Source organism: Clytia hemisphaerica, unplaced genomic scaffold, assembly GCF_902728285.1.
Source record: "Clytia hemisphaerica strain Z4C2 unplaced genomic scaffold, Clytia hemisphaerica genome assembly, whole genome shotgun sequence".
Lineage (NCBI taxonomy): Eukaryota > Metazoa > Cnidaria > Hydrozoa > Leptothecata > Clytiidae > Clytia > Clytia hemisphaerica.
Genome location: NW_027103676.1, coordinates 798,152 through 825,759, shown reverse-complemented (window position 1 = coordinate 825,759; position 27,608 = coordinate 798,152). Strand labels below are relative to the sequence as shown.

The following is a 27,608-nucleotide window of genomic DNA, read 5'->3' as shown; positions in this document are numbered from 1 at the left end:
CTAACAGTAGTGATTTTATCTTTTAGTGCTCCAATTACTAAAATACAAAACAAAAATTATAAAAATCATAAACGATGATTCAATTCTGCATGACTTTACATATGGTTTTCTCATTGGTGGAAATGTTGTTCTTTGGTCCAGTTCGTTCTAGTAGGAAATTTTGGCCACCCTATTTATGACAAAGGTATGTTATGTTATTGTTTTTTACTCTGATGGTAACAGGGTTTTGTAGATTTTTTTCATTTTTCTCACGGTGGCTGTTTTACGGATTCATTAGTACTATAGTATTATTTATCTCCGAGAAGATTATAATACTCTGGGAGTGGTCAGTGGTCAGTATCTACTAGGGTGGGTTGGAGGATATTTTCTAAAATTCCAAAAAAAATTCGCCCCCCCCCCCTCCCTAACCAGTCAATATATTTTTGGTACTCCCTCCTAATATAGGCCGAGATATAGGCCACTTAAAATGTTCTTTGACCTCTCAAAGCGGATGATCTCAAGCAGTTTCAAGCTACAATAATACCAGGCGTAGCCACGAGTTTTCGGCTGGGGGGGGGGCGAGATTGAAAAAAACTGACCTTTTTTAAGGAAAATTTTCAGATAAAATTTTTCTCGTAACTTAAGCACCACAGGCCAAAAGCTCAAATAGCTTTTAAAAAACCTTGAAAAGGTCAAAGTTAGCGAGAATAAAGTGCAGAAAGCATGAAACTTCATGTCACAGAAAGTTTTCTTTGTAATTTTGGTCTAAGAAAAGTCAAACAGCTTAAAGGAGACCTTAAAAAGGTCAAAGGTGGCCCGAAAAAGGTTACAAAAATGAGTAATCATATATTACATCAAGGAACAATGACAGCTCATCTCAATTCTCAACTTCAGTTGAGCTACAATCTGACAATGTCTGTCTGTCTGTCAGTCTGTGTGTCTGTCACCAAAACTTTGGGGCAGGCTGGAGACTTCAAAAATGGTCCGATTTGGCTGAAATTTTGCACACTTGATCCTTGGGCAAATCCCTGGGGGTGTTTTTTTCATTTTTTCAAAATTTTGATTTTTGGGGCCTTGGGACGAGTTTTTCGCCAAAACGAGGCTAAAACTTTGGGACAGGCTGGAGACTTCAAAAATGGTCCGATTTGGCTGAAATTTTGCACACTTGATCCTTGGGCAAATCCCTGGGGTATTTTTTCATTTTTTCAAAATTTTGATTTTTGGGGCCTGGGGACGAGTTTTTCGCCTAAACGAGGCTAAAACCCAAAATGCTATAATTTTTCTTAAGCCATTAAGTTTACAATTGGGCCTACAAATGATTTCAAAGATACTGAAGTTGAGCCAGTGCGGTTAGCACGTTCGACAGTATTTCTACATTCGAATGTTAGGTTGTGTCTATTATCGTGCGTTACTCTGTGTAACCGCAAATGACATTCTATTCGGAAAGCTTTGACTTTTGGTCAATTTTTATTTTCTTGGAGGGGGCGAGCGCCCTAACTGCTCCCCCCGCCCCGTTGGATACGTCTTTGGCTGTTGGTTTGGAAATCTATATTAATGAAAAAGCCCCCCCCCCCCACCCTCCTAAAGGTATAATAAAAAAAATTTAAGACCCCTCCTAGAATCTTCCACCCTAAAACTCCCACCCCCTCTCTAGTAGATACTTTCTGACCACTCTCTAAGGACAGGAATTTGGTTTGAGTATTTTCATAAAAATTATGAGAAATTAAAGTAAAGTCAGAATTTTTTGAACTTTCGATCTCCTGTAATGAACATTTTTTTCTTATTATGCATACAAAGATCGATTTTCAACCTTTTCCCTTCCTTCTTCACTTATCTTCAGGTTTCTATAGTGTAGCTGGGGCATTATATTCACTTTGAAGTTACCTACCTTGACACGTTTACAGAAAAGATCAAAAGTATGAAAAATATATTTTCTTTTTTCTTCTTTTCCAATCTCGTGAAAAATGTTTTTTGTAGACATCTGCCTCTTGAGCAAACATAGAGTGAAGACCATCTTCTTATATGTTCCTTTCTTTTTCTTTTTCTCATTATTTGGCTAGCATCATAAAAAAATTGTGTTCGTGGTGCTTAGGTGTTCTGTAAGAAATGAAATCGGGCGCGCTTACGAGCAGAACAATAAACTGTGTCGTTCAATTTATTCCAGTTTGTAGATTGATTCTACTATTAAACCCGTGTATTGATGAAGAATTCTGAAAGTGAATTTCTACCATCTTTTCCGATATTGAACCAAAAATAGTCATGCGAGCGGGAGACACGAACTGTTAAATCATTAGAGTACTGCCCCTTTTCTGATTTTCTTATAATCTAATGCGACAAAAGCTGTAAGATGGAGAGAGAGAGCAATCAATCTTTAGTCTTTAGCTTTTCTTCATCAATTATTGATAATGAGGGGAGGGAAAGACCAAAGAGCGTCGAGAAAAAGACAACTCTCCATCGTTTTTATAATTGGTGTTTGCGAAGCAGCTGTGAACATTTAAGAGATCAATAGACCCTGAATTATATTCAACCAACACAATCAATTCTTTCAAGCCGCATTCAAATAAAAAGAAAGCTTTATTCAAAAAAAATATTAATACAAAAAAAACTTGAATGCATTTTTTTTCTTTCAAAAAAAATTGAAGATTTTTGAATTTGTTGTGAAGAGAGAAAGAGGAGATAAAAAAATCATAAGATCGAAGATTAAAAAGAGGGAACCAACGAAAAAAGATTTTTCTTCTTAAAAGTCACTAACCTAAAACTTATATACGTACGAATTAGCAAGACTGAACTAAAGAAAACACACGCATAATATGCTATAATAATATCATAAAGAGAAGTTGATCTCTTGTCATCATTGATCGATCAACTTTTTTTATAATTGTTCTCTGTGTTGATCTTTCATCTTATAATCATAACAAAAAGAAATTGGATGTCATATTTTGGATGACACAAAAGAATAGGAAATTATATCAAGAAACGGTTTTTTTGTGTCATACTTGGCAACGTTTTATAGTGACAGTGTGTTGTATTTTTTTGTGAGTGAAAAGACAAAGATACAGAATGGCAGGTAATATAATAATTTCTTTTTTATACATTATCATAATTTTTGAGCATGATTTTTTATAGCTAGCTGCAATGATCTTTCAGTATGGATTTCGAGCAGCTTGCAATCGAATACAGTATCCAATAATTTATAACTTACAGAGTTTACTTAGACATTCTTTCCCCGTTTTTAGCTAGGAATCAAGGTATGGATGAGCAAAACAGGAAAATTTAGGGCAATTCATGATATTCATGATGTAATATTTGCGCCTAAACGATAGATGTTACGTAACAACTTTGCCGCCATTATTGGGGTCCTTGCTTGGAAAACCTTGGGGAACGCATTTGTTTTGGCACCAATAATGGCGGCCAAATTTTTTGATTCGGAGTGTCAATCAACGGAAAGATTACATCATGAATATCAAGAATTTTCTTGTTGCAATTTATCTGTAAGAACAATTTTATAAGAACAATAAGTCTCAACCAGGGTAAAAATCAAAACTTGATATGTAAGCATCTGAAGCATAAGTTTAGGTACAAAGTGGCCTTAAAATAAGAACATCCAAGAGATTAAACCCTAGAGAGACTGGTTCGAGATACACGTTTTTTTATAAAAACATCCACATCTTGGGATGTTCACAACTTTTTGCAATTTTAGCGTAAAATGTTCTTAACATGTTCTCTTTTTACCATTTTGTGAGTATTTTTGGCCATTTTCGTAAAGAATTGGGTGTTTTAGAGTCCGCAAAGCCTTAAAATGATCTTAACTTGTTATTAGTATTTTGGCCATCGATGAAGCTTCTTATATTGTTTGTTCTTATAAGAAAAGACGTGTTAAATTAACCCTCTTTTATCTTTTCCAGATACATCGGAATCTGAGTTGATAGTCGTGCAACCATTATCACCACCGAACCTCCCTGAAAATGCTGATGTCAGCATTGGCGAACAAAACAATAACATTGGTAGCAACGAGGGAGCAGGGGATCAGAAAAATATGGTACATAGTTTTTTATTCTGAAAGAATAATTTTGTAAGAATGGTTGTTTTCAACCCGGGGGGGGGGGGTACTTTGGCAAAATGGGTGTCGGGTATGTGCGAGCCATAAGGGTCCCTTTTTCACGTCCCTCAAAGTGGTACAAAAACAATTAAAAAGAAAATTGAGTCTCTGTAAGGGTCCAAAAGTCACAAAATTCAAAATTTACTCTCTTAAAAGGTCGTGATTTTTCATAAATTGGACAAAAATGGAGTGAGCATCGATAAAAATTTTGAAAAAAGTCTCAGAAACGCCAATTTCCCTCAGGGGGGGGGGGGTCATGCAGTTATTATATAAACACTATGACAATTACTACCGTGGTGGGATATAAACCAAAATTTGGGAAAACAGTTACTCCACCAGTGGACTAACTGCAACATGGGTGGTGCCTAAGCCCAAAATTGTCGATTTTGGTAGGATATGGTGTACTAAGTGAGCACATTTTTCAATTTTTCACTTAAAATTTTAGGTTTTTAAAAATTCCAGAAATAAAAAAATTCAAAACATTTTTTTCAAAAGTCAAAAAAAAAAAAAAATTTTTCTTCAATCAAGGCATTTAAGATATTTTAACAAACTTGGAAAATAATTGAGATATTTAACTCTTGAACGGTCGTTAATAAGACGAACCCAGTAAAATAGTATCAAAAATGAGGAATTCAGTGAAAAAATTGCCAAATTTGGCATTTTTGGGGGTGGTATACACCAATTTTGAGGGTAAAATCAGTTAGTACACTATGGAATAACTGCAAGGGTGGTGGTGTCTGTAGTAAATGTCCAAAATTGCAGTTACTCCAGGTTACTCCACATAGTGTCAAGGAGTAACTGCAAGACCCCCCCCCCCTGTTTCCCTCACTAAGGGTCGATTTTCGATTTTTGGCTCGGACATATTAAATAAAATAGTTTAAGAATGAAAAGCTGCCTATAAACATTGCTTAATCTAAGTCAATTTTAGAAGGAATCATAGTAGTAAAACCTGAGATGTTTCGTTTGTGTCATTAAAATAAGAACATGGTAAGAACAAATGGTAAGAACAATGAAGATCAATGGGCTGGTAGTAGATAAACGAGATCAAGTTGGCCTTGAGCTTTGGCACGTTTTTTATTTCATATTTTTTTCCTTATTTCTCACCTTCGACTGCTGAAATTCTACCAGCTCTTCCAGTAGATGATTGTTCTTATAAGTCATTCCTATAGTAATAATTTTCTAATTATTTTCTTTTCATAAGCTGGAAGACTTCACAACGATAGCATCTCCTATGCCAATGACGATTGTGCCGTGTTTTGTGTGTGGCGATCGATCTTCGGGACGTCATTACGGCGTCCTGACGTGCGACGGCTGTCGTGGGTTTTTTAAACGAAGCGTTAGACGGGGAGTTGGATACCATTGCCGTGATAAAGGGCGATGCGTCGTGAATCTGAGTCGACGAAATCAATGTCAGAGTTGCAGGTTTAAGAAATGTTTGAGTGTTGGTATGAGAAAAGAGGGTAAGGCTTCATTTTTAACAGCACGTAATGGGTATATCGCGGTTGTAGCATGAAGGTAGAGCATCCAGCTTAGGTGTGCAAGGTCGTGGGTTCAATCCCTGGCCGGGTCATACCAACGACGATGTACTTAGTGCAAGATGGTACCTGATGCCTATCTCTGCTTGATGTTCAGTAATAATAGGAAAATCGAGGGCAATCCAGGGAGAAAAAGTGGCGCCCTCTCCTACCTTTCGGATAAGACAGCTATTGAAAGAGGAGCCTTCAGGTCGCCTCTGATTCATGATATTCATGACGTAATGTTTTCTACGGAAAGACACCGGTTTTTACCAGTAGTGGCAAATTTTAAACAACTTTTGTCTAGTTTAAATTTGCCACTACTGGCTTAAACCGGGTTATATTATTCGAAAATGTTATAGAATGGTTTCCATATAAAATGATATCCTTTCAACCAATATCAATTTCAAGGTTGCAGATCACCTTTCAAAAGTTAAATCTTTTTTTCAGCTGTTCAACACGAGCGTGCACCACGTAACAAAAAGGGTGGTCAAACACCGGACCGCCCAAATGAATTTTCACCTTATCCGCCACAAATTGTTTACCATCGAGTACCTGTATCAGGTAATATTTAATGATTCGACTTTGCTGTTCGCCTTACACATTTTGTTTTTTTAAGAAACACACTTTTAAGAAACATGAGGCTCAGAATGCCTAAAAACTAAGAAACATGCTGAGGCTGAGAATGAGAAAATAACATTTTTTAATTCGGTTTTTTTAAGAACCTTCCAATCCAGCCTTTCATAAGGCTGATTATGTCAAAAAGATTTAGAAACATGTAAGAAACATTTAAGGCTGAAAAGGCCGATTTCTTAAGAAACATTGAGGCTGCTTGGTAAAACTATTTTCTTTAAAAAAAAAACGTGTATACATTGTTCTTTGAACTGTTGTTATTGTTTTGTTTTTTTTAGTGTTGTTAACCATTTCATTGAAACAATTCCCTCGCGTTGTTTGTTGCTTCCTTTTTTTGAACACTTTTTTATAGGGGGCGAGTCTCAATGCCAAAACAAAGGCAAAAGCTTTGGTGCAGGCTGGAGACTGGAGATCTCCACTACGAGCTTACCATATAATATAACATAATAGCGATTTTATGTATTTGCACTTTTGAGGACGGTAAAGCGATTTGGAATAGCCCGCAGTTCTCACCTGCAAAATCGAGGACGGTAAAAGTGCTGATTTACCGTCGTCCTCAGTTGATCAGGATCTACTCAAACTACTAGTAGAGCCTTACCGTCTCCACTGCTGAAAAATACACATACATAAACTCGGTAATGAAGTTAAACACTTGTAGTTAGCAAGTTCGATAATTGAAAATAATAATTTTTTATCTTCTCGTTTTGTCATTTAGGCGATGTCGCTGAACTACCAGTCACGTGCTCTAATATACCACCCGCAGCTCAAAGAGTACCGCCGACGCCTCTACCTACACAACGCCCTAAGCCGCCTCAAGTCTTTGTGAACACACCCAAGGAGCTGTACGAAGTGTGTGCTCGCCTGTTATACGAAGCTATCTCTTGGGCACGAAACATTCCGACTTTTTCTCAATTACCGTTAGATGATCAGGCTTTACTATTGGAATACAGCTGGAGTGAAATATTTCTACTTAACCTTGCGCAGCTCAATATTCCTCTTGGTATGGAAACAATGATCAAGCTGACTCAGCAATCTAAAGAATATCTGAACGATAAAAGTGATATTAATAAAGACACTTTAAACGAATTGGTGCATATACAATCAGTTGTTTTCAAATTGAAAACATTAAACATGTCATCTGCTGAATATTCTTGCGTCAAAGCCATTGTACTCTTCAAACCAGGTGAATTTCTTTATAAATTGCTCAAGTCAAGGGATCAACCTGCTGGATGTTTCTAGTGGGTGCCCTGAGTAGTCAGTACCTTAAGGGAAGAAATTTTGGCGGGAGCCATGCGCCAAATTGAATCCCGCCAAATTTTTTTCCCTTAAAGTACTTCTCAATATCCACATGGGGTGACATTCTTTCAGATGGGGTTACAGGGGTGATGCCTTCTTGACTCTACATGCGCCAATGAGAATCATCCATATATAAACAAATTTAAACGAAAAATCACGAAATGAGCCAAAATTTCTTTCAATCAAAAATAATTAGTTTTTGAATTAAGGTTAAGGTTTTTAGCTTTTTACCAGTTTTCAAGATAACAATGATTTTACTCTTCTGAGGACGAATTATGCTTCCAAATGAATAGAATATACAGTTGACTGTCGCTAATTCGATATTTTATCATTCAATACGCCCTATTCGGTAATATCGAAAGTCACCGTACCCTTCACAAGAATTTCTTATAGATAACGATGAAACTAAACTTATTCGATGAAAATTAAATTCCCTTTTGAAAATCAAATTAGAAAGCGTCAACTTTATGACTATCTTCTTTTTTAGATCTTCGTCGAATAAAGTCTCGTCAACATATCGAAAACCTTCAAGAACAAGCACAATTAAGACTCTTAGATTCTGTTATGGTAAAAGGACCTCGTGCAAGGTTCGGAAAAATCCTTCTCAAATTATCACTATTGGGTGAAGTTTCCCCGTCTTTCATTGAGAAATGTTTCTTCAAAGGTGGACTCGAAAATATAAGTGACGAATTTTGCAGTAGCTCCACTGAATCTAATTCTAACCAATCAGATATGATATCAACACTCAAGAACCAATCAGAAAAAACTCCTGTTGATAGAAACCAATCAGAGGCAATCACGCCAGAAAACAATAAATCAATCAGCCAATCAGAAGGCGAGAAAGTTAACGGTGACCAATCAAAAGACTTGAATTTCTTTAACCATGAAATTAAACAAGAAGTTGAGGATATTGTGCAAGTTGTTGCTTCTGAAACTTGATTTTTGTGAAGTGGAACTCCTCTAATTGCATTCAGGAGTCTAGGGTTAAGGCTGTTGCCGTTACGAACTAAGAAGTTTACGAATTTTCCCCGTTGGGATACTGCAAAGATGCAGCTTTATCATGCATAGATAATTTGGATAAGACCTGCAGTTATTAACAATTTTTGTCACCCAGACGTTACTTTTCTTAAAGTCCTTTGAACTCAAAAACTGTAGTCTCTTATAAGAGAACTAATTTTGCCTAAAAAGTTTTAAATTTGCGGAACTTATGATTTTGGCGAGTGACACAAATTTTCCTAAATGCTGAAAAGAGTATTTGAGTTGAGGAAAAAATTAGGGTTTTTTCATAATAAATTATGATTAATTAACTAGTGAATTTTGATAAACTCTTCGAACTAACTGAAATTAAACCTCTTTTGTTTTGAAATTTGTACTTAAAGGAGATTTGTAAATATTGAGATATATAGAATTGTTAACGAATAATATGTAATGCTCTATTATTCCAAATGCTTCTGCCAATCCTATATACAGCTGGATTTCCGAAAATGAAAGTTTCAGTCAAAAACTACTAAAAAAGGTTATTTTGGACTAGTATAGTCAAGATGAAAGAAAAAGTCCATGCTGCAGTAAGTACGATTTTGGCTTTAAAACATAGTCAACAGCGTTTTAGCCAATCATCGCTTACCGTATTACTTCAAATAAACGCCCCTTTTCGATTTTAGGAGGGACGTTTATTCGAGGGGGCGTTTAAGAGAAGGGGGCATTTATTAAATCATTTTAGTCTAAAGTCGAATATTAAGAGCAAATTTACCCTTGTGTTAGTTCTTTATAACAGTGCCGTAGCAACTGGGGGGGGGGGCAAGGGGGAGCCCCCCAATAATTTTTTCAAAAACGGTTATTTTGCAAAATGCTGCTGGGGGCCATATAAAACAATTCGTTAAATACACGTTGTTTTTTTTAAGAAACTAGTTTCACCAAGCAGCCACAATGTTTCTTAAGAAATCGGCCTTTTGAGCCTTAAGTGTTTCTTACATGTTTCTAAACTTTTTAACATAATCAGCCTCATGGAAGGCTGGATTGGAAGGTTCTTAAAAAAAAACGAGTTAAAAAATCTTATTTTCTCATTCTCAGCCTCAGCATGTTTCTTAGATGTTTCTTAGTTTTTAGGCATTCTGAGCCTCATGTTTCTTAAAAGTGTGTTTCTTAAAAAAAAAAACGTGTATTATATACCGGGTGCGCCACAAAAAAGTTTCTCTCTTTGAAACTGATTTGTTCGAAATATAAGAATTAAGAAACAACAATTCCTATTCCATCAGAAAGAAGAAAGATAAACTTAAATTTTGATGGTTCATTCATTAAATTCGATTCATTGAATCAAAAGTTATGCTCAATTGAATAAAAAAGTTACTTTCAGAAAGTGCCGGAAAACGTTAAAAATCGACCTATTAAATTTTTATTTTAAGATTGGCAATCGCAAGAGGCTTTACATGATTAAGACCATTTTTTCTGTAATTAAACACATAAATTTTGAAACTGATTGAACGAAAGGGTTTAAAATGTTCATTAAAATCATTCCAATTTACTTTTAACGAAATCTTCCACAGATTTTTGGTTCTAGACTAGATAAAGTCTATGTAAGGCTGGATGTACCTCGAAACTCATATTTGATGTATTTTTTTAGATTTTACCAGATTTTTTGGCTTTTTTCGACAAATCTTCTGCCTTTTATTGAAATTCAATCTTCCTTTATATAACAAACGGTCAATTAGACAGCTAATTATCATTTTTAATGACTGAAACGAAAAAACTGATGCATCATGTTATTATGCTTCTGTTTAATTTGATAGGTCGATTTTTAACGTTTTTGAGCACTTTCAGAAAGTAACTTTTTTATTCAATAGAGCATAACTATCGATCTAATGAACCGAATTTAATAAATGACCCATCAAAAGTTAAGTTTATATATCTTCTTTCCAATTGAATAGGAATGGTTCTTTTAAATTTTTTAGATTTTGGGAAAATTAGTTTTAAAGAGAGAAACTTTTTTGTGGCGCACCCGGTATCATGCCTGTATAATACCTTACTCCAAACCACATCAATCGTACCCAGGTTGGTTCTCCCCCCGTTCTTGCATTAGTTCCTGATCAGACCCTATAGCATACATGTTTTTTATATAAGAACAAACTTATAGATGGCATAAGACTTCTAAGACCAAAATATTAAGAACAACTTAAACACTTTTTAAAGGCTTTATGGACTCAAAAAAATTTCTTAGGGAATTGCACAAAATACACGCTTTTTCTATAAGAATATCTTCTATAAGAATATCAGGGTAAAAATTGGCCAAATCGTAATTTATGATATATAAATAATGAATTTCACAGAATTTGATAAGAATACAGTCATTTTGTATTTGGTTAACAGAAAAAGCTGCTTCCTTTGTTAGAGATAAATTGAAGCTTTGAGGAAGAAATTTAATTTGAACCCAAATGTTCACTCAAATGTCCAAAACTCTCAAATTGATCATTTCTCATGTTTGTAAAAAAGTCAAGTCTAAAAAAGTAAGAATACGTTAAGAATATTTTACCCAGGGGGAGTGTCGGTACTAAAATCCAAGACACTTGTGAGTACTAAAAGGTTTTTTGACGTTTTTTGACGATTTTTAACATACCCTTACCTAACACATGTACTAAAATTCTTTTTGACATTTTAGCATAGTGACCACCTAAACTAGACTTATTTTGGCGTTCGGTTCAGAGAGTGGCGGTCTTTGGACTTTCAACAAAATGCCAACTCTGGTTATTTAAGCTGTCAATGAACATGATCTATCCCTCTATTCTCAAATTCAGTTGAGCTAGAATCTGACAATGTATGTATGAGTGTGTGTGTCTGTCCGAAAACTTTGGGCCAGGCTGGAGACTTCAAAAATGATCGGATTTGGCTGAGATTTGGCACACTTGTTCCTTGGGTGAATATCTGGGGGTGTTTTTTTTCATTTTTTGAAAATTTTCATTTCTAAGGGCGTGGTCACGAGTTTTCGCCAAAACGAGGCTAAAACTTTGGGGCAGGCTGGAGACTTCAAAAATGATCGGATTTGGCTGAAATTTGGCACACTTGTTCCTTGGGTGAATATCTGGGGGTTTTTTTTTCATTTTTTGAAAATTTTCATTTCTAAGGGCGTGGTCACGAGTTTTCGCCAAAACGAGGCTAAAACTTTGGGGCAGGCTGGAGACTTCAAAAATGATCGGATTTGGATGAAATTTGGCACACTTGTTCCTTGGGTGAATATGTGGGGGTGGTTTCTTTCATTCTTTCAAAATTTCCATTTTCAAGGGCGTGGTCACGAGTTTTTGCCAAAACAAGGCTAAAACTTTTAGGCAGGCTGGAGACTTCAAGGGCGAATCCCTGTGGATGGTTTTCATTATTTTAAAATTTCCATTTTAAGGGGGTGGTCATGAGTTTTTAGTTGAAATTGGTTACAATTTTACAATTGGACCTACGAATAATTTAAAAACACTGAAGTTGAGCCCAATGCGGTTAGCACGTTCGACAGTTCTAGATAAAGACTCAGAAACAGTCAAGACACTTTTGTTCTGCTCTACTTTAGTTATTGCAAAGATAGATTGGTTATTTTTCACCTCTAATTTACAGCTTGCTATTTCTTTTCTATCCATGGTTCTTTACAAAAACAAAGCATTCAACTTCGAAAACATTTTTTATTCCATAGTATATAAAAGCAGAACATTAGATACACCCCTGTTTCACAGCCCCGGTGGAACCTTTTTCCTCAGTGGGGATAAAAATTCCTATTGAAATACTAATGGGATAGAAATTCTATTATTCCAAGGTTAAAAAACCCAGTGGGGGTGGTTTTGGATTGCAATTTTTTTAACATGGAATTTCGAGTGGGGATGAAATCAAAGTCAATTTCCCAGTGGGGTTGAAATTTTTGCTTAATTTGTGACACAGGGGTGTTTAAATCTTATATAGAAAAATTTTTTTTTTCATTAAATATTTCCCGTTTTCCAAAAGGGAAATATTTATTAAAACGGGCTTTCTCCATAATTTCCCGTGTCAAAACGCCTTCCGTACGCCCTGACTGACGCCCGTTTTTAATTTCACAGCGAAAAATGCACCCAGTGAAGTATAAGTAATGTATCATGATTCGAGTCGACTGATAAACTATATATATATAATATATGTTACAAGTTCCTTACGGATTCTCAAGCCGGTTATAATAAAACTATTACATGTTAGTGGCAGACCCGACTGGCAATTGTTATGTAGCAGGTTGAAACATGAGTTTTTGGTAGAAAGATGCAGTTTGTTTTCACCAAGTTAAATCTTTAAAATAAATCAAACTGTGTGGGTTTCTTTACTTCCAAACAACCTACCAATAGTTTTGGAACACTCCATAATAAAGGAAGATGGCTGTTTGTGGATTGACTTTCTGGTTACCCCATATAAACACGATGTGACATGAAAGTGAAGAGACATGATTTGTTGGTTATTGTTGTGATTTCTTGACTTGTATATCTCATGGCAATGGGATAGCAAATGACTTTTCATGTATTGATTGGCTCTACATATGATACCTCTAACTTTGAACACCTCCAGAATGTTGAAAAAAGCATTTTATGAGATAAGTTTCGATTGTAATTTTCATGAAATTTTTAAGCGACAGATTTGACTTGGCGTCAGTTTTGTTTGGTTGATAAATCTTTAGCTTCACCATGACCGGGGATGATTTTCAATAACTTTTGTTGTTATACCACAGTCACTCTTACACATGATGACTCCCCCATGATTGGTCCAGGTATGAAGACACAAGCAACTTTCGGAAATCGAGTTGGAAAAAACATTTTACGAGACTGGTTGATAGAAATTATTGACTTATTTTTCCAATTTGGTGGTGTGGGTTTTGTTGGTTGATAATGTTTACACCTTGGGATCCTGTTACGGTATATTGATTGTTGTTTGTTGGAATACACCGTTTAACAGTCTCGCCATCTCCACTGTACAGGCGGTAGGTAAAAATGCTCACTTTAGTACTGTGGCTGGAAGGTTAGAGAAATGTAAAAATTGCCATTTTTTTCCTTCCTTTAAAGAGAATGTTTTAGATGTTTCAACATGATATTAATGACAATTTTATGTATCTCTCCTGAAAATTTCACAAAAATTCATCAAGAGGAAAAGAAGTTGATATTAAAAGGAGTTCTTTACCTACCATTTCTCTGCTGGGTTTTCTTATGAGAACTGGATGTTTACCTACCATTTTTTTACAGGGGAGAGTGAAGTTTCTTGTGGTTGCAAAAATCAAAACAATAGAAAATTTGTTCATACGCGTGCGCAACCGACACCTGTTAAACGGTGTATTGATTACCAAAAAAAAGAGAACCTTTTTTTGATAAATACTTTATTTTTTTCATGAACTGTGTGGATGGTTGACATCTTTCTCTAGTCTAGTAAACCAATGCAGTGTCTGTTTTCAAATCTTGAAGAATTCTCTATACCTACTGAACTAAATAGGCCTTTTTTTAAAGAGGCAGCCATGTTGAATAATTATGTCCTCCAGCATAAAAACAATGATACAGCCATGCATAATTATTAAAATATGCATGATACAGTAATTATGCATGGCTGTATCATTGTTTTTATGCTGGAGTACATAATTATTCAATATGGCTGCCTCTTTAAAAAAAGGTCTACTGTTTACAAGCTATTTAAATGCTTTAAAACTTTGAGCCACATTTTTTTCTTTGTTGCTATTAATAAAGATAGATTTTTACTTTGTCGTAATGTAAATTTATTGTAAAGTTTTAGTTTTTGAGTTTAGTTCATCTGCAGTAGTATTTTTTTTAGGACTGATAAGTACATATTTTTAAACACCAAAACAAAGCAAACAACATGCCAGTTCTTTCTGGACAAATATATATGTATACTTTATTATGTGTGCTTTTTTATATATGTCAATAATGACCTTCATTTTTAAGGAAATATTTAGTCGCAATTTTGCGATTCTTGTTTTGCTTAAAATGCTTGGTAAATAGTTGAATTTCCTAAAATTTGGTGATTTTTAGTACTCGTGTACTAAAATTTTTCTTAAATTTCTTGAAGATCCCACCTAATTTGGGATTTTAGTACACATGGTCCTAAAATGTTTTAAGGCCTTTTTTGTAATACCACCACGTCACTAAAAGTCATGATTTCTGAAATTTTAGTACCGACCCCCTCTGTTTCACCCTCAATTTTGGTACTATTTTAAGAATACTTGACCCTTATCCAAAGTACACTTTTCTTATTAAAAAAGCGTGTATTTACAAAATTGAAAAGTTGAGAACATCTCAAGAACATTTTTCTAGGCTTAAATGTGAAACAGTTAAGAAAGTCCGAAAGCTTACCAAGATACCATGGGCCTCGGTGAGCTGTTAAGTGATTGGCTAAAAAAGGGGGATAGTTTGTAAAAAAGTGAGCAGCCATGTCTCCCCCTGATGGAGCCCATTAATAAACCTCTTTTCTTACCAGAAGACTGGGTTGGAGTGTCGTTTGCCGCTTATTTTAATGAACGAAATACAGTCTGAGGAAACCACAGAATCGGTACTTTAATGAATCTCAGTCAAGACAGATAATTGGTCTGTTTGGACATTAAGTAAACAACCACCAGAATTCAATTAGGACAAAAGATATTGAGTTAGACTAATACGCTTAGAGGAAAAAAGTCTTTAAAATTCTTTAAAAAGTCTTTAAAAGTCCACCGCAGGTAGATTTGTTTAGAACGTCAGCGCAATGTGTACTTTGTACCTGAAATTAAAATGGTACGACAGGTTAGATTATAAATTATCTCTTTTATAAGAACCCCACTTAAAAGAAATTCCAAAATATTTTAAGCCTTCGGATACTGTTAACTTTCTAAGTTTTTTAAAGCCTAAAAATGCTCTTATTTTCATCATTTTGTGAGTATTTTTGTGCAATTTCTTCCAGAAATAGGGTTTTTTAGAGTGCACAAAGCAATGTTCTTAACTTGTTCTTAGTATTTTTGGCCTCGAAGCCAAAATAGTTTGTTTTGTTTGATATTAATCAAACCTTTTATTTAGTCTATTTCCTGCTGATAATTATGCAGAAATGTCTAGACATTTGTCAATGAGTCACTCCTTCAATATGCCTTAGATTAACTCTCCGTCCAACCGTCCAAGTTTTTGAAAATATGATCGCGTGAGAAGATCTTGATGAGACTGGGTACCAATTAAGAATTAAAAAAGGGTGTATATAATTTGTAAAGAGATGTGCAACTGCTATCAGTCTTTAAACGACTGTAGATGAAGTAGTGCGTCGGTTTTGATTTAAAGTCAAGATGCCTTCTGCAGAAATAAAGGTACAGTTTTTATTTGTTTCTTTGTTTCTATTGAGATTTTATTCTCCAGTGACCCGGTGAAGATTACTGATGAAATGACTGATGGGTTTGGCCTATTTTTAGTTTGGGTGCTAAGTGTGACGTGGAAGGAAATTGACCGAAGATTTTTGGTCTGTAAAATTGATGTTTGCTACGAAGCGGGCAAGTCGTATTCACCCTGATCCAAAGTTATTTAAAATTTCTAATACGGCCATCCGCCAAATTAAATTCCCGCCAAAATTTCTTCCTTTAATGTATATGCAAGTGAAGTTAACGGGAAATCCTATTTTGCAATTTTTTGAGTGTTGGTCGGTTTTTAATCCCAATTTCGAAAATCCAGTTTTTCTTTTTCTCAACTTCAGTTGAGCTAGAATCTCAGAATGTTTGTTTGTGAGTTTGTGAGTTTGTTTGTCCACAAACTTTGGGGCAGCGTAGAGAGCGGAATAATTGGTTTAAGGAGCTAAAATTTGGCACACGCCCTCCTTATGTTAAGGTGGTTCCCCACTGGAAATGCTAAAATGCTCAATATTGGTCCAATAAACTTGATATTTGGTCACATGAAAGTATTTGAGGTAAAAATAATTTTTTTTAAAAAAAATTTTCGATTTCCCTAATTTTCCTCATTTTGAGCATGATTTATTAGCCATTTAGAGGGCTCCATTCTGCAGTAAATGGAGGACGCAATTTTGATCAGAATGTTTTCAAATTTTGCAGGTGCATTTTATATAGAATTTCCATGTTCCCTATAAATTTCTAAGAGTTTGGACTATTTTTTGTTGAGCTATGCTATTTTAAGTACGCAGTTATTAATTTGGCAAAACTTGGAGAAACTTCAAATCGTCACATTGAGCTCAATTTTTTTGCTGTCTTAAAGAAATTTATAGGGAACATGCATAATTCTAATATAAACATTCCCTGAAAATTTCAAGTGAAAAACTCAAACCGTTCTTGGGTTATTTTCTGCAGACTTTCTAAAAATTAAATGGAGAAAATCACGTTTAAAGTTTTTTCTTTACATTTTAGCCAAGAAAAGGACAAAGAAGGTCTAATTGACCAATCTTTTTGCTTTTTTCTAAAAGTTGGACATATCAGCACTCATTAAAAGTCACTTTGATCACAAACGGCGAGCACTAACGGCGAGCCTTGTCAAATTTCCTTTAAATCTTAGGCGCAAAATAACTCCTTGTGGTGGGCGGGGAAATTCCCCAATGACCAAAAAATTTCCCAGAAGTGAAGTTCAACCAACAGGAAGTCTTTCTAGGTCAACTTTGAAAATGGTACTTTCCGGTGGGGAACCACCTTAAAACTTATGGGTAGTTTTTTCAATTTTTTTAATTTCGCTTTTTTTTTCGGGAGTTATCCCCATTTTACTGGGATTTTGCGCTTATTTAACGTCATAAAAGTCTAAATAATTGACGTCAAATATTTTTTTAAATGCTAAAAATACAAAAATAGAAATTTTCAATCATGTTGAAAAACATTTGACGTCAATTTATCTAGGTGCCAAAATAAAAGGTTGCTCTGCACACGGAAAAAAATTATTTATTCTAAATTTACCTACGACTGAGTTTTCTCTAATCCTTCTGAGTACTCATCGCTCTGGGTTTTATAATTGAACCTTCCCTTTCCTGAGTGCCCATCAAAGAAGGCTGTTTTCACCCCGCGTTTGCAATTTAGCTACCTTATCCCGAGTATCCATCACTCTGGGCTTACAAGCAAGCTTTCCCTAATTCTGAGTGCCCATCACTCTGGGTTTACAACTGGGCCTTCTCTTATCCCGAACGCCTATCACCCTGGGTTTACAATTGAGCTTTCTCTTATCCCGAGTAACCATTACCCTGGGTTTACAATTTGACCTTCCTTAATCTCGAGCGCTTATCACCCTAGGTTTACAACGAAGTTTCTCTTATCCCGAGTAACCGTCACCCCTGGTTTACAATAATTGGACCTTCCTTAATCACGAGCGCCTATCACCCTGGGTTTGCAACGGCCTTCTATTATGATGAGAGCCCATCACCCTGTTTTAAAAAAGTGTTTACAATTGGGCCTTCCACTTTCACACGTACACTGAAGTTGAGCTCAGTGCTTTAGCACGTTACAGTCTTGTGTACATGACTCAACATTTCTCGAATAGCTAAATATACACTACTGGAGATAATATCAGTAATATTCAATTTTGCGAGATAAGACGTGCTTTGTTCCCAATTTGAACGATTTTACACCAATCAGGCATATAGCAATATTGTTGAGGCTGCTCGAGGACATGAAAATTATATGATGCTTCGAGAATAAAAATTTTAGATGTTTTTGCAATGGACCAAGAAGATGCAAATTTTCGACAGTAACAAAAAATCTTCCAAAAATTTGAACTTTTGAATAAAATTATTTTTTGTATTCTGCCTAGGGGTCTAATACGGAAGTTCGTTTTCAAATTTTAGTAAATGGGTCACCACCTGATGACGTTAACATTTATGAAAATGCCGATATTGGAACCGCCCATAAATTTTGCTCAAATTTTGTGGGCCAGCTCCATGTAATATTTTTGGGTTATAGGATCAATTTTTCGCTACCTACTGGTATTCGCGTATTTTACAGACCGGCCAGAAATGGCCTTTTGCCTAGATCAACCCTAGTTTACTGTGTCTAAGGATTGGAAAATGCTATTGACTTGAAATCTTTACAAGTGAGTGTGTAGGCTTACAGCCAAAAATTCAGCACAATCAGATAAGTGGTTATGCTGAAAGTGAGCATTTCATGTTATTTTACGGACTGATCTGTGATCTTGACCAAATTGAAATTTAGCACACTGTCTTAGATTGTCTGTCACAAGTCTTAGCTCAAAGACTGCAGTAGTTCCTGAGTTCCGACAGGGGTCGATGTGTATTTTACAGACCGGTCTGCAAAGAACCAAATACTGATTAGACCATTTTCTTTCCGTTACTAGTTTCTTTGACAAATAAAAGTAGCCTTTGGAAATCGAACAAGCCAATCAGTCAATACATGGTCTTCCCGGGGGGGGGGGGTACTAGGGCAAGATGGGTTACGGGGATGCTCCGCTGGTCAGGGTACCTTTTTTAACCTCCACGAGTCCCAGGTAGGGTCGCAAAAACACCAAAACAGAAAAATCAGTCCCTCGTAGGGTGCCTTTGTTTGGAAAATTTGGGGAAAAAGTAGAAAATTTTAGAAAATTTTAGAAAATTTAGTAATTTCAGTCCCATTCAGGGTCACTTTTTCGCAAATTTCGAGTCCCACGTAGGGTCCATTTTTCGAACCTCAGCGGAGCACCCCAGTCGGTCAACAAGGGTAGTACCCCCCCTCGGGATGGTCTTATTCAAATACACTCTTTTTTTTATAAGAATAGTGTACTTTGGATGGGGGTAAAGTATTCTTAAGAAATTGCCAAAATTGAGGGTGAAATATTCTTAACGTATACTTTTTTATTGACTTTTTTACAAACATGAGAAATGATCAATTTGAGAGTTTGAGACTTTTGAGTGCATATTGCGAGCTAAAATTATATTTATGTCTCAAAGTTCCAGTTTAAGTCTAACAAAAAACCCAGTTTTTTTTAAGCAAATACAAAATGACTGTATTTTTATCAAAATCTGTGAATCTCACCCTAGAGGGTATTTTTCTTACGATTTGTCCAATTTTCACCCTGATATTGTTATAGAAGATATTTTTATATTGGGCACGAATCCATTAGTATATGCCCCAAAGATCCTTCCCTTAATAAACAATAAGAAGTTGCCCAAAGGGTTAATAAGCCCGGTAGGTTGGAAATCTCAAAAAATTAAAAATGACAGGTTAGTTTGACTGAATAGTTTCATAATGTTGTATATATTCGACATGTTTTCCATCTATATTTACAGACATCAAAACCTGGGAACAGGCAAGAACCGCCAGATAATAGTGCAGGAAAAACTGGGAAAGGCAAGAAGCCAGGAGATAAAACCGTAATCCCTAAGAAACAAGGAGATAAAACTCCTAAAAAGCCAGGGGATAAAGAAACGCCAGCGAAACCCACTCCGAAACCGACTCCTATGACAGAAGAGGAAAAACGAAAATTGCACAACGCTATTCTTCGTACTATCATCCTATTATTTAATGTTCTCATTGGTCCAGCTTTAAGATGTTTCATTTTCTTATGCGTCAGTATACAAGTCTACGGTGGATACAAAACCATTCAACACTATCAACCAGTCTATGATCCAGATTCTAAAACACCTGAATTTTACAAAAATGTGGAATTTATTGCGATGTATCTTCGAGAAATCATCGAATGTTTGGTTGCCTTTGCACTGCTGACAAGTTTGATTGAGAAAAGTAACGGATTTCTTGGTCGACCAGTTAAAGAGAGTTTTTTCCTGTATTACGAAATTGGTTTCACTTCAGCGTGGACTGGATTAGGATTTTTCTTTATCATCACATCAAACATCTCAGACTCCAAAACCATCCAAGTTTTACTTGATCAATTTTGCATCAATAAAGAAGATTGCCATATGGATATTCTATACAAAGTACCAAGTTACACCAGTTTTGGACTTGGTATCATTTGTATGTTGGTTGGTATTGTTAGAATCCTCCTTGGTCTAAATCGTCGTCCTGATCCAGATAGCACCCTTCAAGACCCCTCCCCATACAAGCAATGGACACAAATCACACCAGTATCCACCAGATTCTTTTTATTCCTCTATTTCATGGTCCTCATCTCCTCCACAATCTTCGTCGCTGGTTTCCAATTCTTCATGTATTACCACACTGAAAAGGACATAAAAATCATCAGCAATGTTAACAACATCAAACTTGCCGATGATATCTTAACAATCTTAACCCTGAACATATCTCATATCCTTGTTGCTGGATTTGTCTTTTTGAGACTGGTCAAAATGTTTTGGTATAAACCCTTCAAACCGATAGCTTACCTAACCGCCTTACTGTATCTTTACTCCATTGTCAGCTTTTTCTCACAATTGGAAAAACTACAAAACGCCTTAAACCATTTAAAACTAAGCTGGAATGTCCACGACTTGGCTGTCTATCTATCCATGTTTTATGCTTTATTTCCGATTCCGTATTGGGGATTATTCGTGAGCGCTGATTTTGGACGTCATGATGAAAAATCAACAGAACAAACGGTCAGCATCTTAACCCTTATCTTCCGACTATTACGACGTATTCTATACCCCTTAAAAGACTTTCTATCAGAGAGAAAACATTGGAATACCTTCCTTAACACCATCGCAATCCTACTGGCAATTTCTGGAGGATTTACAACCATGATGAGTACTCGCTATGAAAAACTCAACATCTCGTTCAAAGCTAAAGGATCGTTACAAAGAATCGGGGATGATTTTCAAGAGATCCACGATAAGATCACTGATGTAGCAAATGGATTTATTATCGTTGCAGCTAATTTGAATCCGTGTCTGAATTATAACACAAAACCCCCTCATGACGGTAAATCAATCAATCAAATACTTACAGATCACGTGACAAAAAAAGGGCGCGACGGGCATGACGCAACAATGCTTCAAGGTGGCACCTCCATACTTCAAACGCTATATACCAAAGGCGATGATGAGTTCAAAAAACATTGCTTCAACACGGTTAATAACGATCTCGATTGGAGTGGGAATACTTCAAAATTGTGTAATAATGTAAACCAGGTTGCCAAACACAATAATTTCACAATGTCTGCACTACACAATGCGGAAAATAACTCCGGTACACATCCTGATTGTAGCAACGCAGACAATTGCCTCAAATCTTCCGATCAACTCATCCCTAACGAATACACATTATCAATGAATAAAGATTGTGAAGCCAAGGCTTGTGGTCTTTTCATCGCAGGAATTGTGGGTGCTTTTGCAACATCGTTCATCCCGTTCGCTGGTCCAGGCATTGCTAAAGGTATTCAAATATCGCTTAAAACATACAAACTTATTAAACAGTTTGGTAAAGTCTTTAAACGTGTTGCAACCCAAGTTAAAGAGAAGAGAAAGAAAATTAGTAACTTACATAAAATTTTCAGTAAAATCCTTGAATCTGGGACATTGGTTTTCACCAACAATTATCAGTTCTATTACTTTTTGGTGCCGACCATTTTATTGTTCCTGATCGCCATCGGGTTAGGATTCTATCGGCGTAAACGACCCAACAAATTGAGCAAACGTCTCTTCATTATGTTCTTCTTATTGCTTGGAGTTGTGTGTGGTATCATGACCTATCTATCATGGGTTTTCACTGATCTCATGCGAGAGGTTCTGAAACCTTTCGATACTCTTCTCGCTGTTGAAGTAAAAGAAATGAAGGGAATGACAATGATTAAAGGTGGTTATTTAATGGCCACTTTGTCTTGTCTTTTCTTCATTGTATCGGCTATAATGTCAAGAGATGAACCAATGGAACAAAGAAAACGAAGATTGCCAACAGACCCTGAAACCCAAAGCTTACCACTTGAACAGGCTGATCAGCAAGATACAGAATTAGATTTACCAATGCAAGATGCAGATTCACCAATAAAGGATGATGATATCATGGAAGTCCCATTGAATAAGACAGAGAGCCAATTGCAATCAGATGCTGAAGAAAATGAAGAGTTAGAAACAAGGAATGTGCAACTAGCTGAAGACCAGGTACAATCAACGTCATGATATTTTAGATTCCCACAACATCTTATAGCCCCAAACGATTTGGAAGCGCTCTAGTTTAACTTAGGTTGGAAAGGATCTAAAAGTTCAAGAACGGTCCAGGGCTCAGAATAAAGCTATAAACTCTATAAACCCCTCCCTCCCGAGTTTTTCTCTCGGACGAACTTCAAATTTCTAAAAGCGAGGAAATAACAAAAATTTCTCACAATATTTTGACGTAGGTGGAAGACCAGCAATCAGGAGATGGGGATTTAGAAGCAAGGAGTCTACAACTAGCTGAACACCAGGTAGTCCAGCAATCAAGAGCCCAGAAATCAAAATCACCAAGGAGTTTGCCACCATCCAACCGAAAATCGACTCAAAGAAGAAAGTCGGAGGTAGAACAACAGGACAAAGGAAGGGAACCAGGAAACCTAAAGGTATTTTTTAAACAATAATTGGACATGAGTTTCCAGTACCTTTTTACAATGAAATAACTGAACTACATGGTTCAATTTTGTCTTAGCATTTAAAAGGTTTTTATTTTTACATGAATTTTCCCGTCTCGTATCAGACACATGTTTCAAACCAGGCCGGTGTCATGTGTTCTGGATGGGAAATAAGTGGCTTCATTTTCCATCAAAAAACTTCGAATCTAAAATCGATTAGTAAACCCCTCACAGATCAGTATCCGATGACATTAAGTGGAAGTAGTGGTATATATGTTAAATTCTGAAAATATTAGAATATCGCAAAATTACAATATATTTTGACGTTGATTGTACTTACATCTTATACTAGATTTAGAAAATATTTACTTTTTTAACCTTTAAGGTGGTAGAACACGAAATGTGTCTGTGGAAGATCGATTCTCATCTTGGTTGGTGGCTTTTTCTGTCACAATTCCTGTCTATTATATCATCTTCACATCATTGACATTCCAAGCACCAGGATCTACAACAATGGGAGAGAAATTGATTAATTTAAAGATCACACCATCACCGGCACTTGAGAAAGTTCGAGTCACTTTTGCGCATACTCATGCCTTAGAAAGGTAAAGTATTCTTTTTTGGTGCGAAATATTGTTCAGTCAAAAATGTAAAAAATATAAAGGAAGTGGCTCACAGGCATAAGATCTCCAAGAGGTTATTAGAACTAGGGATTTAAGCTAATGATGCTAAAATTATTAGGAAGTCTATCCCCTTCTATTTGCGTTAAACTTTGGATATCGAAAATTGTGGTGGAATGTCATCTGCTACTCCTAATTACTTACCGCCTAGACCAGATTATACAATCTAAAATCTACTCACTCGCTGAATTGTATAGGCTTAACAGGTTTTAATTAATAACCCTTGGACTGATTGATAAATTCTCTATCGACTGAAATAACCGGGCATCTCTTTAAGTCGGTGTCTTTTTTGGGTATCTCCTGTTTGAGACAACTTTTACACGAGTATTTCAAATTATTTTGAGAAAAAGAGATAGGATGAAATATCCCGATTTTTTTAGTCCGGCTTTAATTGGATGAGTTGAACAGCTATACTATTTAAGGACAAATTTAGGAGTAATCTAGGATGAGAGCATTCTTCTGTGCGGATGGATGAAAAATTCCACAGTTAATTACTCCTCATCTATAAACGATTCCGTCTCGAAATTATACTCTCAAATAGTGTACCATGTAAATTATCAGAAAATGTAAGCAAAATGATGAAAGGAGTAAAAAAGGATGAGATATTCCAAAAATATTGATAAAAAACGAGTTGTCTAAAAGAATGTTTTAAAAACTAATAGATATTATTTTGAAGATGAAAATTATATGATTGTAATAATAAAGAGTGTATCTTTCAGAAAAAAGCAATATATTCACCGAAAGAGTAGCATAGGATGAAATATTTTTTTTTGTCACCCGAAACTGAAAATTGTGGAATTCCTCATCCTTTTCTACTCCTTAAATTTAAATTTGAAAATTTATGGTATCAACAATAGGTTTCCGAAAGGTTTAGATAATAAAACTGTTTTAAAAAATGGCCATAATAAAAATCAGAAAATCTTGATTTTCTGGAATATTTTATCCCAAACTACTCCGAAATCTATATTATTGGAATCCTGGAGTCATTTCTGCAAATAATGTCTAAAAATTCCTAAAATTGAAGAAGATATTACGAAAAAGATGATTTTAAAGATCCCTGAAAAGTCATTCAGGTACATTCTAAATAAAACACCGACTTAAAGATTTAGATGCTGACAACGCAGAAACTTCAATTTGTGTTCACGTGGTACGAGAGAGAGGGGAGAAAATTGTTCCGCACCTTTTATCAAAATATGCTGTATAAGCAAAAACATAAGGTTCTAATGTACTTCAGAAAATAGTAAGGTCTGCGTCCGCAGCCCGGAGGCGACCCAAAGACTTTACTTTCAATATGTCTTTCTAAGGTAGGGCAGGGCGCCTCTCTTTCTCCCTGAATTAATTGCTGATTACCAAGCAGAGAGTCATCAAGTAGATTTTTATACTATATATTTAAGTACGCGAAATCTTTGGTATGACCGAGGATTGAACCCACAACCTTGGGCACCGTGGGCAACCCTGTACCTTTTTTCATTATTGACGCGATATTCAAAATTCATTCAATTCACATGAATCTCACACTACTTTATTTGCCAGGGAATTTGGTAATGTGGATGATTTCAACTCTGTCACCAATGACAACATATGTGACATCACACAAGACATTGTGATCGCTATTATAAAAGGCATGAGTTTTACAATCCCCAATGTCGATGGCGGTATAACAGAGCTGTTTGATTTAAATACCAAAATACGAAAGGTGGTTGCACAAGTCATTGAGCGCGTTCGAAAAGCTGGTGATCTCGACATCAACGGTTTCCATTTGTTTGATGGTCACTCCTTCGCTTTGTTGGATATGCCAGTTAAAATGCGTATGATTTTTGCTTTATTTATGTTCTATAGTGGACTAGCCCATTTGAACTTCAATTTAAGGAATACAGTTGACCCTCTTTAATTCGGTTTTCAAGATGAATTTGGTTTCGATCGAGAGTTTCTTCTCGACGGTGGATTTCAATATCATCGAATAAAGGAGCCTATCGAATAGTAGTACGTCGAATTAGAGAGCATCAACTGTATACAATATTCTGATCATTCGAACTAATTCTCAGTTTCTGTCAATTGACCAATTCTCTGTGATATCAGTATATTTTGGTTGGTAAAACTATAACAAAATACAGAATAATGGAGACAAATCCCCCAGTTTGCATGTCTTGCTCACCTTTATTTTTCTGTAATTGGAATCCCTCATTAGTTGACAATTATTATAATAAAAAAAAAATCTTTTTAAAGCGTTGACAACGCTTTATTTCAATTATCCATATTTCTTATGATTTTGGGATAGATTAAACAGGCACTTATATTCACTACGAAGATTTTCCTGAGATTGTTCTTGTATTTTTATGATCTTTTTCAGTTTTCAATGTTGTGGTATATTTTCTGCCCATCTTTATCACCGCAATCATTACAATCTGTTTCTTGTTATCATTCATTCAAATTCTTGGCTTATTCCGACAAAACCTTCGCATCAATCAATTCTTACATTCATCTGAACAAATGGTGAGCTCACTCTCCATCTCTGCTCTATCAAACCAACTGGCCATTATTGGTCTGTTCTCCTTCCTTGATGGATTTTCATCACCAATGTTTGATTTTACACTGGAAATCGGGCCGCTCCTCAAACATGCTACTTTAGCGTCAATCCTTTTGATCGTTTCATCGGTTTTCCGAGTATTAACCGACTATGTACCGATCGCGAGTGACGAAGCTGATATCATCGGGGATATGATTGATGACGATAATGCAGAGGGTCTCGGCGAAGGCGATTGGGGCGATGACGAGGGTGGAGAAGAGCCTGATCCACCGACTGTTGATACCGAAGTTCCGAAAGGTAGAAAACCGCCCGGTAAAGGCGGTAGACAACATACTAGACAACAAATAGTTCAACACAAAGGAAAGAAGTAATGTTTTGTTTGAACTACCAATCAACTACCTGGAAATTTTATTGAGTAAAGAACACTTAAAAAAAAGAGATTCATAGAAAAAAATACTTGAATGACACTAATAACATTTATTACATATAGTAACGCTTAATCTTTGAAAATAGTTTATTTCGTTTATTTCAATAAATATTTTAGTAGCCAAAGGTCAGCATTTTGACGCCCTGGATCTTCCTCATCTACATTGAATTTGATATCTGATGGTGGTTATTTTCACATTATCTAAATTTCACAGCTTTTTATCTTTACATTATCTAAATTTCATAGCTTTTTAATTTTTGACAGGACTACAGTTAATTATACGATTATATTCAACTCTTTCTAATTTCAAACTTCTATAATTCGAATTTTTCTGTAATTCAAACTGCATCATTGCTCCTATGAACTGACAAGTCGTTTAAAATACTCTGTAATTCGAATCCTTCCCTATTTTGGAGCAAACTTCTGGTCCCGTAAAAGATCGAAATAAAGAGAGTCGAATGTAGGGCAATTAGTATGATATATAATACGATTTCTGTTACGTTTTGTTACTTTCCAAAAATATTTTCTTAAAATCTACGATCTGACCCTGTCTTACCCTGATATTACATCTTTTTTTATAAGAACATCCAAAATTTTTGAAACTTTCAGATGTTCTTGACTTTTTGGGTTTTAAACCTAAAAATGTTCTTAATATGTTCTTCTTTTCACCATTTTGTGACCATTTTTACCCAATTTCAAAGAAATCGGGTGTTTTCGAGTCCGCAATTCCTTAAAATGTTCTTAACTTGTTCTTAACATTTTTACCATCGAAACCTTATGTTCTTATAAAGTTTGTTCTTATAAAAAAATTTTCATTATTAAAACATACCACTTAATTCATTCACTTATAATATACATTCCTTACACTATTAGGCTGTTCCATTCAAAACCATACAGTGGGTGGACGAAACTTTTCAAGTACTATTTTTGCTACCAGCTTCACTCGTCATGGGTTATTGACGCAAAAACAACGTGAAGAAACATTCTCCAAACGAAACCACATCATCAGTGAGAAGTATGGCTGTCATGCCAAAATATTGCCG

At 35.6% G+C, this 27,608-nt stretch overlaps 2 protein-coding genes across 3 annotated transcripts; both read left to right on the top strand.

Annotated features, from left to right (window-relative positions):
• Positions 1-24: 24 nt before the first annotated feature.
• Positions 25-27,102, top strand: LOC136803637 (uncharacterized). 2 transcript variants are annotated; one of them, XM_067060369.1, is made up of 6 exons: positions 25-184; positions 19,723-22,488; positions 22,725-22,922; positions 23,317-23,536; positions 25,145-25,419; positions 25,962-27,102. In XM_067060369.1, exons 1-4 carry the CDS (start codon positions 176-178, stop codon positions 23,416-23,418), a joined length of 3,075 nt encoding a protein of 1,024 aa, XP_066916470.1. In that variant the 5' UTR covers positions 25-175; the 3' UTR covers positions 23,419-23,536; positions 25,145-25,419; positions 25,962-27,102. The 2 variants fall into 2 exon arrangements, with proteins under 2 accessions (XP_066916470.1, XP_066916469.1); XM_067060368.1 differs by lacking the exon at positions 25-184 and adding an exon at positions 15,606-15,832.
• LOC136803638 (nuclear receptor subfamily 2 group E member 1-like) lies at positions 2,667-8,633 on the top strand. The gene is made up of 6 exons (XM_067060370.1): positions 2,667-3,046; positions 3,885-4,018; positions 5,280-5,538; positions 6,043-6,156; positions 6,941-7,408; positions 8,009-8,633. Exons 1-6 carry the CDS (start codon positions 3,040-3,042, stop codon positions 8,458-8,460), a joined length of 1,434 nt encoding a protein of 477 aa, XP_066916471.1. The 5' UTR covers positions 2,667-3,039; the 3' UTR covers positions 8,461-8,633.
• Positions 27,103-27,608: the final 506 nt, after the last annotated feature.